The following is a 12,931-nucleotide window of genomic DNA, read 5'->3' as shown; positions in this document are numbered from 1 at the left end:
GCACCTGCTTGTGAAAATGCCGGGGCAAATCATGCTCCCCAAAAAGGGAGCTGGGGCTTCTGAAAACCTGGATCACATTCTAAGTTGTTTTTCCTTTCTCCTCTGTCTGCGGTTGTCAGGGGCTTGGTGAGCTTGTGTGTGTCTCCGGTAGGGAAAGATCTGGGAAATCCCAGGTGAAGGCTGCCGGTGAAGAGCCGGTTTAGCTTTATTAAATACAGCTGGGCAGGGTGTTGGGGGCGTTTGTGCTCCATGGTCCAGCTCCCAGTGCTGCTCAGATGACCCGCGGATCCGGGCGCTGCACCGTGGGTTAGTGTGTCCTGCCGAACATCCCCCGGAGAGCCTACACCCAATTGAAGCTCTCGTGTTCTCTCTCTCCTCCCTCACCCCCACTCCCCCGTTCCTGGCTGTCGCACGTGGACAGGTTTCTCTCCAGCAAATAATCATCCGTGCGCTGGACCTCATCACAGTTATCGTTCCCCCGGCTCTCCCTGCTGCGATGACCGTGGGCACCATCTACGCCCAGAACAGGCTGAAGCAGCACGGCATCTTCTGCATCAGCCCTCCCCGGATTAACCTGTGTGGGAAAATCCGCCTGGTCTGCTTTGATAAGGTGAGTCCCCGGGCTCGTGCACCGGGGCGTCTGCGGCTGGCTTGACACCCTGCCAGCTGATGGGCTGAACAAGTTGTCTTCTCCCCCTGGCTGCAGACAGGGACCCTCACAGAGGAAGGCCTGGATGTCTGGGGTGTCGTTCCTGTGGAGAATAACTGCTTCCTGCCCATCACCCACGAGCCCCGCTGCTTGGCCGATGGCCCCTTGTTGTATTCGCTGGCCACCTGCCACGGTGTGTCTCTGCTGAGGGAGCAGCCCATAGGAGACCCCATGGACCTCAAGATGATGGAATCCACCGGCTGGGTAAGAGGGAGAGGAGTCAGGCTGTGAGCCAAAAGGCTTTGGGCTGATTTTGGGAGTGCAGGGCGAAGTTTGGAAGCTTCCAGGGGAGTGTGTGTTGGCTTGTGTCTTTGGTTGGTTTGCGGAAGGGGTGAGGTAGCAGCTGGCCTTCTGTATCCCTCTGAGCTCTAGTGCCCTCTCCCCACCCGTTTCCTACCTCTTTCCACCCCGCCCGACTTCACAGGCTCTGCATTGCAGCCTTCATCCCTCTAGCCAAAAGAAGATCCACCTTGGGGAGCCCATTTGTGCCGCAGAAAGGCTGCCGTCGAGGTAGGGACTGAGAGGGATAGCCGCTCCTTGACTCTACTGGGGAATGTTCAAGAGACCAAATAACTGAGCTCAGCCAGATCTATTGTCTAAAGACAAAGCAATACAATACAGAAAAGAAAGCAAGCTCCTTCCCAGGAAGCGAATTCTCACGGTGTGTTCAGTTCAGCTGACACGGGAGATGTGCTCCCCTTAAACTTGCCACCATAGCATGGCTGTTTACAGGTTACACAGCGCCGGTCAAGTCACTTCAAGTTTAACTAACCAGCTGGTGCCAGCTTTGTCTTTGGTGCTTCCCTGTGCCTTCCCAGCTCTTGTTTTGAATTAGTGGGGCTAGAAGATATTTTATGAGTGCTTTAAGGAGTATCAGGGTTGGAAGGGACCTCAGGAGGTATCTAGTCCAACCCCCCTGCTCAAAGCAGGACCAATCCCCAATGAAATCATCCCAGCCAGGGCTTTGTCAAGCCTGACCTTAAAAACCTCTAAGGAAGGAGATTCCACCACCTCCCTAGAGAACCCATTCCAGTGCTTCACCACCCTCCTAGTGAAATAGTGTTTCCTAATATCCCACCTAAACCTCCCCCACTGCAACTTGAGACCATTGCTTCTTGTTCTGCCATCTGCCACCACTGAGAACAGCCAAGCTCCATCCTCTTTGGAACCCCCTTTCAGGTAGTTGAAAGCAGCTATCAAATCCCCCCTCAGTCTTCTCTTCTGCAGACTAAACAATCCCAGTTCCCTCTGCCCCTCCTCATAAGTCATTTGCACCAGCCCTCTAATCATTTTTGTTGCCCTTCGCTGGACTCTTTCCAATTTTTCCACAACCTTTCTGTGGTGTGGGGCCCAAAACTGGACACAGTACTCCAGATGAGGCCTCACCAATGTCATTCCTACATCTTACATGATTTCTTGTGCTGCATTGTTCCTTTCTTCCAGATATTACATTTTGGTACATGACACTGTTCCGTGTAAGTCTTGACCATTTCTGTATATGCCTGTACCAAGTGCTAAGTGATACGTGTCCCAGGGCACGATGTATGCCTTAGCATAAGTGAGCAAGAATAAGCATAATACAACTTAACATGATCATCCAACACATATATATATATATATATATCATGTTAATACCTTGCAAATAATACCGAGTCATGTGACGTGTGTATAACCCGTATGCGCTGGCTAACAGTCCCTCACTTGGCAGTGTAATAATTATATCAGGTTTACACCTTAGCCAAATTAATATATGAGGCAAAGATAAAAGAGCTTTCATGGCAGATTTATACTGTTTTAGCAAACTGCATAAGCAGCCATATTAGTACAATTAAAACAAATATACCTTGTAATAGACACAAAACCTTCAACGCAGCTTCTGCCCAAGTGCGGGAAAGTATTCCCTCCAGATCACCAGCATGGATAAGGTTATCCAAGGTTTGGGCTGAATGCCACTCTCATCGGAAACAAGCAGAGCATCTTTTTGTTCGAATAAGGTTTTAAAATGTGAAGTTAGGGGATCCATATATGCACTAAACACGGGCACATATATATTTTGTACTTCATCCTAGTGCTGGGACTTGCTTTGAATTGTGTATTTATTCTGAAAAACTGGGCTAGGCATTAGTATTGCATGGCACCGTACCGACCTAAAACAGAAGTGTGGAGTAGTAACATCACAAGTGAAGTCTCCCATACGTGCATTTCTTATAACTAGTCACTATCCAGTGCTGCCTGTTCATATTATACGTTACCCTCATTGCCATTTGTTCTTTATAGATGCCCTTTTTGGGTAACCTACTTGATGCAACTTATCAAATGTTTCCGTGTCAGTATCTAGTATTTGTAACAATACCATAAAAGAAATATACATAGAACCAGACACTGAGCAATATGGTTTTAGGATGCATTAGGACATGGTGTCACTGACCCCAAAGTACAAATTGTGCTAAAGAGAATTTGTTTGCACAATGTAGCGCATTGCCAATTTACAATAGTTTTTGTTCTACACACAGAGCAATACCACCGCGCTAATTGCTTATCATTAATAAGTAGGGCCCTACCCAATTCACAGCCATGAAAAACGCATCATAGACCGTGAAATCTGCCCTTTTGTGTGCTTTTACCCTATGCTCTATCAATTTCACAGGGGGAGACCAGGCTTTCTTAAACTAGGGGTCCTGACTCAAAAGGGAGTTGCAGGGGGGTTGCAAGGTTATTTTAGGGGGGGTCGCAGTAATGCCACCCTTACTTTTGTGCTGCCTTCAGTAGCTCTGAAGGCAGTGCCCCTCCAGCATCAGCAGCACAGAAGTAAGGGTGGCAATACCATACCGTGCCACCCTTAGTTCTGCGCTACCACCTTCAGAGCCGGGCGGTCGGAGAGTGGCAGCTGCTGACTGAGGACCCGGCTGTACAGGCAGCAGCGTAGAGGTGAGGGTGGCAATACCATACCATGCCGTCCTGACTTCTGCGCTGCTGGCAGCGGCGCTGCCTTCAGAGCTGGGCTCCCGGCCAGCAGCCGCTGCTCTCCAGTGCAAAAATAAAGGTAGCAGTACTGCAAACCCACACACACACACACACACGCAATAACCTTGTGACACCTCCCTCCCCCCAACCCCTTTTTGAGTCAGGACTCCTACAATTACAACACTGTGACATTTCAGATTTAAATAACTGAAATCATCAAATTTATGATTTTTTAAAGAAATCCTATGGCCATGAAATTGATCAAAATGGACTGTGAATTTAGGCAGATTAGGCAGTTTTTCCTTTGGAATATTATGCTAATTAATGCATAACTCCCAGAAGCAGCTCTTTTTTTTTTTAACCTACACAATTTTTCCTTCTTATCTTATGATGTTTTGTGACTAATTCATAAATTTTTTTCTTGTTTGGTTAAACAGTTTAGCAAGGTTACGTGTATTATATACCACCTACTCTTTTTGTTAGTAGCTAGCTCCTCAGTGTCTCAAATGATCAATTTAGAGACCATTTCAGCTGCCTGATGTTCAAAATAGTTAGTGACTTTTTTTATTTTCTACAACAGCCCTGTTCCAAATAGACATTTTAGATCCAAATAATCCTGAAATACAATCCATAATTCTCTCTAATTTTTGGATTCGTCTATTTGAAAGATACCAGACTGTAGAACAGTCTTTTGCCCAGTTTGTGCATGATCTTGAGAAGATGCTATTATACTAATTAACAAAGACTTACATAACAATGATACATTTGCTTTTAAACAAAAAACAAATGTAGCTATATTCTAATGAGAGAGAATCAAAACCACAGATCTATGCATAAACTCACTGTGCTTAATAATATACAGTTTACATAACACTTAGACCTGCCCAGACTAGTGGTCTCTCTAATGGTTCTATAGTCGATTGCTGACACAATGATCCATAAATGGTAGGTTGAAGTGTAGTTGGCCAATCTGTAATTTATAAAGCACTTTTTATCTTTTCTATTTCTTCTGACGCCTGGGGGTTTCCTCGCTGGTCACTGATATATTCCTATCTCTGGTTTGTGGGATGCACCTTTCAACAGCTTAAGTTGGCTAACGTGGTAAATTTCTCCACATTTCTTTTGTTTCCAGTAACCCAAATTTATACACAGGTGAGCTCAGTTTATTTCCCGTGTAATAGGGACCAAGTTGTGCTTTGGTTCAGCATATGACAGAAGCTGTTTTTTATTCTTGATTTTTTTTATTCCTTTGTTATATATAATTTATTTGTACTTCCTTAACATGGGCATTACTAGTTTTCCATAATAAATATAGCACTTGACAGCTAAGTCCGATGCTCATGATCTTCTGTGAGAAGATGGATTGCTCTTTCTCCTGCCCCAAGCACTCTGTTTTAAGAAGAGAGTTAGCGATAGACTTTTTACCCAAACTTTTGAGAGTTAATTTGGGTGTTGTAGCGATTCAACTTTAGGTAAATATTTGAAAGCACAAACTTTAATAGCCAACACTTGTGTTACAATAGCACAAAAGCAAATAGTGTAAAAACGAAAGCAAAATGAAGTTTAAATGCAGATTTATTCAAACACGTTGAGGGTAATAAACTTTTGACATTTGCTGATGCTTGAGAGACATAGATAGAAACCTGTTGCAATTTATTTGATTAGCTGTCACGTTTTGCAGTATAACCAGACATAATGTATATTATATTTAAAAAAAAAATAGCTGTGACATAGCTATAACTGTATTTCAATACTAATAAAGGCACAAACAAGTTTATAAAGCCTTTAAAAAGTGATGGGTTTAGTAATATTTTTGCATCAGTATTGAGGTTCTCCCCTTCAGTTTTCTTTTTTTTTCTTGAACAAAAAAGTTTTGATTAATAATAAAAAAAAGAAATCTTTGTTTGCAGTTGAATTACTTGGTGGGGCAGAAATATATGTACATACGTTAGTCACTGTGGCCTTTTTGAGCTTTGCAAAATCATTGAATTGCTCTTCTGAGAAGATGGTTATAACCCACCCACAATGTTAAAATAGTGTGGCACCACTAATATGTATCTGATAATGAGTGTAAAATTGATTTTTTTAATTGATTTTTTTTTTTTTTTGCAACAAACAACGTAAAAACAAAGTCATATGGCGCACACACTATGCATAACATATAGGACAAACTTACCATTAAAGACGAGTGGTACCAAAATTGTATTTATACCTATACAAGATACGTGATTAAGAACTTAACATTATTAAGGCAATGCATTTTAGAAAACAAACATTCAAAGAACTGACATGTAATGTGGCAGGTTATTTGTTTTGTTACCTTTATTTAAAACGTGTAATAAGAATTGACAAAAATCCCTATGAAGTTATTTGCGTACTTCCTTGTATTAGTTTAATTAACTTAAGGCTTTTTACATTACTTTTACCTTAAGAACACTACTGTATAGAAATAAGAAAAAGCCCATGTATCATATATTAGTGGCTAGGATTAGAAGAATTAGCATTTTTGTTTCTTGGCAACCATATCTTCAAGAAAGTTAGGAGTTCCTTTAGTTGTTGCATTCCTGAAGGGTTAAAACCATTAGTCTTACAGGACTTATTTAAAGTGAAGTTTTTATTTGAAGTATTTTGATTATTTCTTTGTTGATTTTTTTCAGTTCCCCCATCTCTTTGTGCAATGGGCGTTTTTCCTTAATAATTATAACCCTTAAAACAAAGGGGGAGGACAGAAGTGGAGGAAGCAGTATAGGAAGGGAGGGAAACATAAGCTAGTGGAGATTAATTAACTTTGTGAGGGCATTTTAAAGTACAGGCCACAGCAGCGAGTGTAGCAAACGGAGCCGAGCGAGTAGTACAAGCGAAGAAAAGAAAGAGGGAGGGTTTGGACAGAGAAAGGGCATAAAGGAAAAACTTGACCCAAATGTAAAAACGTTAGCGACAGAAGGTTATGCCGTTAGCTGTGTAGCCAATGACTTCACTTTATCATTCATTTATTGTGTGATGTTAGGATTAACTAACATGTCATGTGATATATAATCATTGTATGCAAAATAGATTTACAGTCTACTCATTGTAGAAGTATGAGACTGATTAGTAGTTAGAAGGGAGCAGTGTGCATTAGGTATCGAAGTAAGGAGGGCCTACAGGCGTAGTGCTGTAAAATGCCAGCTTAGCCATACTAAGCCATAGGCGTAAGAAATCCTTGATTTAAGTGACCAAAGAATAACCTGATGCCACAGGATTATGGGAAAAGATGTGCCAATCTGTGGTACTGCAAAAAATTAACATTAAGAGTCATTTTTTGCTTAAAAGATACCCAGTGTTGACAAGGCCAGTTCAGTCAGGGTGGATTAATAACAAGAATTTTTGTTATAAATTGGGGATGCATCAGTTGGAAGTAGGGTGACCAGATGTCCCAATTTTATAGGGACAGTCCCGATTTTGGGGTCTTTTTCTTATATAGGCTCCTATTACCCCCCGACCCTCTGTCCCGATTTTTCACACTTGCTGTCTGGTCACCTTAGTTGGAAGTAACAGAGGAGGAGAAGGACCTCAGAGTATTGGTTGATCACAGGATGACTACGAGCCGCCAATGTGATATGGCCATGAAAAAAGCTAATGTGGTCTTGGGATGCATCAGGTGAGGTATTTCCAGTAGAGATAAGGAGGTGTTAGTACCGTTATACAAGGCACTGGTGAGACCGCATCTGGAATACTGTGTGCAGTTCGGGTCTCCCATGTTTAAGAAGGATGAATTCAAACTGGAACAGGTACAGAGAAGGGCTACTAGGATGATCCAAGGAATGGAAAACCTGTCTTATGAAAGGAGACTCAAAGAGCTTGGCTTGTTTAGCCTAACCAAAAGAAGGCTGAGGGGAGATGTGATTGCTCTTTATAAATATATCAGAGAGATAAATATCAGGGTGGGGGTCGGGAAGGAATTTTCCTCCAGGGCAGATTGGCAGAGGCCCTGAAGGTTTTTTGCCTTCCTCTGCAGCGAGGGGCATGGGTCACTTGCTGGAGGATTCTCTGCACCTTGAGGTCTTTAAACCATGATTTGAGGACTTCAAAAACTCAGACATAGGTCAGGGGTTTGTTACAGGAGTGGGTGGGTGAGATTCTGTAGCCTGTGTTGAGCAGGAGGACAGACTAGATGATCGTAATGGTCCCCTCTGACCTTAGTCTATGGTCCACTCCCAATAATTGATAAGGAGGTGTCAATACCAAGAGAGGGAAAGTTTCTTTTGTAGTGAGCCAGCCACTCCCAGCCCCTATTCAATCCCAAATTAATGGTGTTGAATTTGCAAATGAATTGTAGTTCTGCAGCTTCTCTTTGAAGTCTGTTTTTGAAGTTTGTTGTTGTTGAAGGATGGCTACTTTTAAATCTGTTGTTGATTGTCCAGGGAGATTGACGTGTTCTCCTACTGGCTTTTGTATGTTACCATTCCTGAGGTCTGATTTGTGTCCATTTATTCTTTTACGTAGGGTGCACCATGTGTGTAAATGCTAATGAAGTGTAATTAGAATCATGTTATAAAAAGAAGGTGCCCAGATTGGGTAAAATGAGTTCCCTATGGGAAAACCCCAGCAGGAACCATCCCTCTACTGAGGCTCAATGGGCAAGGCAGCCATCAGAGCTTGAGTATCATTAAGGATGAGGGTACTGTATAAGTACATTTGTAGCTTGTGCATTGGTCTTTATAGGATTTCTATATGCTTGGGTAATTATAAAATCGATAAAACAGACTAAAGTTACAATTAAGTTTATAAGATCTTGTTACTTGTGAATGTCAGTGTGTTAGTCACTATCCTTGATATTTATAGTCCTAGAGACTCTAAATCTGAAGCAAGTAGCAGAGGTGACTCTCACTCTTCTGAGCTGGAAACTGTAGTGACCAGTGCCGAACCCACGGTGGGGTCATACCACATTACTACATTCACTTTAAATCAAATAAAAAGTTACAGCTCTGAGAAGGGCGTGGGGTTTGGTGGGTTAGAGCAGGCGGGCTGGGAGCCAGGACTCCTGGGTTTTATCCCCGCTCTGGGAGGAGAGTGAGCACTGCTACTGTCCCTGCACAACCGGAATTTGTTCCCCAAGTCCCTGTTGCTTGTGTCTGCACTTCTTGCTGCAGTGCACTGATTCTGGGCCAGTCAATACATGTTTTAAGGCTTTTTAACCTGTCTTTGCCAGCCTAACTTCTGTCCCTCCTGTTGGCCCTACCTTACCTGACAATCTCCTGGTCTTCCCTTCATTTCTTGTAAACTACAAGCAAGGTACAACTCCATCACAGTGGCTGATATTGTCCGTTTGCTGTTTTAATCTCCCACTTTGATCTTGTTCTAGCTTTAACCCTCCTTTTAGTCCTTTGACTTGTTTCCTTATTTGTTTAACTTTCATTCCACAGAGAGAATCCCGGGGTTGTGACCCGCGTGGGTGAACCAGCCCCGTAATTAGTTGCATGTTTTCATACCAAAGATTTGAGAGCTCTTTTATGATTTTCGTCCATCATTACTGCTAATTCTTGGGTTTGGGCATTTTGCTGTTTTAACGTTTTGCTGTATCTGGGCATCCGGCCCAGAAAAAGATTCCCCTGTAATTAGTCTTTATATATTCTTCAAGTATGGCTTTATGCCCAGAAAAATAGTTGGCTTTTATTAGTTTAACTGGTTATTTAAGGTGTTTTGCCAATGTAACACTTATTATAAACTCCCTTCCCCCCCCCCACCCAGGCTAGCCTGCTGCACGTGTAGTTAGGACCGCTAGTCCCCAAAATCCAACCACTATGAGGTTACTATCCTGAATCCAAATGGCCCATTGCCTCATGCTTAGCTAATGTCTCCTGCCTGGCTCGCCAACTATTCACTGAAAGGTGTAGCCAACTGATTGGCTACGCTTGTGGTTCAATATTAATAACGTTCAAGAGACCCAATAAATCTGGCTGGACTTGGTTATCATCTAAAGACAGAGTAAAATGGTACAGGAAAGAAAGAGTTAATACATCACCAGGAAGTGAATTCTTGCAGCGTGTTCAGTTCCCCTTGCGCAGAAGACCTGCTTCCCAAATGTCCCCTTAAACCAGGGTCGCCCAGGGGTGGGGGCAGTGGGGCAATTTTCCCCTGGCCCTGCAGAGGCCCCCACGAGAGTTTTTCGAGGCCCCTGGAGCGGGGTCCTTCACTCGCTCCGGGAGCCCTGGAAAACTCTCGCGGGGCCCGGGCCCCTGGAGCTTCTTCTGCTCCGGGTCTTCGGCGGCAGGGGGTCCTTCCGCCCTGGGACCCGCCTCCGAAGTGCCCCGAAGACCTGTGGCGGGGGGTCCTTCTGCCCCAGGACCCACCTCCGAAGTGCCCCGAAGACCCGTGGCGGGGGGTCCTTCCGCCCTGGGACCCGCCTCCGAAGTGCCCCGAAGACCCATGGCAGGGGGGTCCCTTCCGCCCCGGGACCCGCTGCCGAAGTGCCCCGAAGTCCCGCAGCGGGGGGTCCCTTCCGCCCCAGGACCCACCGCCGAAGTGCCAGGTCTTCGGCGGCAATTTGGCAGCGGGCACCCCCCGCCGCCGAAGACCCCAGGCCCCCTGAATCCTCTGGGCGGCCCTGCCTTAAACTAGCCATCGTTTATAGCATGGCTGTTTACACAACGCGGTTCACATCACTTGAACTTCATGTTGAACTAGCCAGCTGGTACCAGCTTTGTTTGGTGCCTCCCTGTATCTTCCCCTCTCTCGTTTTGAATAATAAATGCCAGTCATCACGGGACTTAACGCTACCCCCTAAAGCCTTCCTACATCTTACACTAGTTCCTTGCACCGCACTGTACTTTTGTTCCAGATATTGCACGTTAGTACATAACGCTCATCCATCTAACCCTTGACAGTTTCTGTATTTGCCTATGCCAAGTGCTAAGCTGTACTTGTCCTGGGGCATCGTGGGGTATACGCCGTAGCACAGGTGAGCAGGAATAAGCATGATTCAGTTTAATATGATTACCCAACACAGACACAATATTAATACCATGAGCATAATACCTATTCATGTGATTGTGTGTGTAATCTGTATGCATTGGCTAACAGAGGGCTCCAGGGCATTTCCCCCCACGCCACACATGGTGCTTTTGCTCTCAGAGTGCAGGACTCTGGCACTCAGCCCCAGGCCTCCTTTGTAGCAAAGCACAAGGTCCCTGGATGGCCTCGCTCTCCATGTTTGTTTGCTGCCCGCATCACCCAGGAGCTGTTCAGGGCACCCGCTGGCCTGAACAGAGAGATGGAGACACTGGGGCGAAGAAGTGTGTGCCACCTGCTTAGTTTGTAGCTGGAAGCGCTTTGCCGCTCATGAATTGTCTGTGCATTGAACGGTCTGGAGGGTGTCCAGCCCATGTGACTTCGCTCAGGGAGGCATGAATGTTGATCGTGGGAGTTGTGTCTAGAATAGCTCCAGAACCAATAACACCGATGAAAGTCTCGTGTCTCACACAGCAACGATTTGAGCCGGGGGGTGCCCTCAGTTGGGAAAGTGGAGAAAAGGCCACTTAAATTGCAGCACTTTGTTTTTCCAACAACACATTTGATCTACTAGAAGTGTCTCCTGCGGTACATAAATCTGGGGCAGAGGGTGCTGTAAAATGCTGTGCAAGTATTGTACTTCAGGGAGGCCGTAGCAAAGCCCTGCAGAGGATTATTCATCTGCACTGGATCCAGTAACGCCACACAGACTGGAAGGTTAAAAAATCTAGTTATTTTGGCTACAGTTTAGGGAAAGATTCCAAAGATTCACAGGGCCCCAGGAGAGGTGGTCAGAGCAGTTCCTGGAAATATTCAAAGAGACGTTAGCTAAGACACAGTCTGTCCCCACTTGCCGGCCTCATGGATCAAGTGTGACTGAATGAATGAAACAGGCATTCCGCTGCTGGCAGGAGCTGTGCACAGGCGACTCCTGCAGCTGGGGAGAGCTGGATTTTTTCCTTCTTTTTTTAAACATCATATCAGTAGATCTAGAATGTCAACATGTTTTCGAGTTACTGTCTCCTCCATCCAGCACTGTCCCGGCTCCTGTGTCTGTGCATTAAAACCATGGAAGCTCTAGCTCTGTCAGCAACGCTAAGGGTATGTCTACACAGCAATCTGGAGCCAGGTCCCAGCCCGGGGCCGATGGATTAACAGGCCTTGCGCTAGTGCTTGAAAAACAGCCATAGAGACACTGCTTTGAAGTCGCAACCTGGGCTCTGAAGCCCACCCCACCCCAGGCTTCAAGCACTAGCACACCCTGGCTGGGAGGCTCACTCCAAAACGCTGTGTAGACGTATCCTAAGAGGCCGCATCTGAAATGCAAATTGCTGCCTTTGTTTAGAGAGCCACGATGCTGCGAGCTCAGCTGTTGGGTGGGGGATGGATGCTCGGCTTGGAGAAAAGGGGCTGCATGTTCTAAAGTGCCCAACTTCGTTGGTTTCAGATCCTGGAGGAGGCCACGGGGGAGGAGGCCAAGCTGCGCGCAGTCCAGCACTTCGGGACAAAGGTCCTAGCGGTGATGAGGCCGCCCCTTCTGGAAGAACAACCCCACGGCATGGTGAGGCCCTGCTTAGCTGGTGTCCTGATTGCACAGTGTTGAAAGTGGGATGGAGGGGCTGTTTTATACTGTACTTCAGAGAGGAGCAGCCCTGTGCAGCTTAGTGTCTCAACTGCTGGGTTGGCACCTGCTGCTGGAGTGACCGAGATTCCAGAGGGGACCATTGTGACCATCTGGTCTGACCCCTGGATAATACCGGCTGGAGAACTGCCCCAAAGCAATTCCCAGCACATACCTCCTAGAAAAACATCCACTTCTGATTCCAGAATAGCCAGTGATGGAGAATCCACCATGACCCTGGGTAAATTGATCCAATGGTTAACCCCCTTCGCTGCTAAAAATCTACGCCCCACTTGCAGTCTGAAATGGTCTAGGCTCAGCCTCCAGCCGTTGGATTGTGTCCATGCCTTTCTCTGCTACACCAAAGAGCTCACGTGGCAGAGGCACCAGAGCTGAGCAAATTATTTTGGTTCAGGGAATCTCCCCGAAAAATCCAGGAGGGGAAATCAGCTCAATTCGAACCATACTGAATTTTTTCAACATTTTTCATCAAATTGAAAACTCAGAAACCTTTTGTTTCAGATCAACGAAAACCTCTCGGGTCGATTCAGAATGAAATGTTTCCTTTTGTTGTTTCAAGTGGATCAAAAGGTTTCGGTCAACACAAAATGAAAATTTTTTTTAGTTTTTTCATTTTGATTTGGCCA

At 45.3% G+C, this 12,931-nt stretch overlaps 1 protein-coding gene across 3 annotated transcripts in view; it reads left to right on the top strand.

Moving 5' to 3' along the window:
• The window catches only part of ATP13A2 (ATPase cation transporting 13A2), a 75,009-nt gene that overhangs the window by 49,441 nt on the left and 12,637 nt on the right, over positions 1 to 12,931 (top strand). For all 3 annotated transcript variants that reach the window (XM_039509317.1, XM_039509318.1, XM_039509319.1), the window contains exons 15-17: positions 422 to 610; positions 707 to 913; positions 12,111 to 12,224. In XM_039509317.1, coding sequence (XP_039365251.1) covers positions 422 to 610; positions 707 to 913; positions 12,111 to 12,224 — 510 coding nt within the window. The remainder of the gene's footprint in view (positions 1 to 421; positions 611 to 706; positions 914 to 12,110; positions 12,225 to 12,931) is intronic.

The sequence above is a fragment of the Mauremys reevesii genome, linkage group 21, assembly GCF_016161935.1.
Source record: "Mauremys reevesii isolate NIE-2019 linkage group 21, ASM1616193v1, whole genome shotgun sequence".
NCBI lineage: Eukaryota > Metazoa > Chordata > Testudines > Geoemydidae > Mauremys > Mauremys reevesii.
The sequence above is the reverse complement of the archived record's forward strand: the minus strand, read 5'-3'. Positions and strand labels throughout refer to the sequence as shown.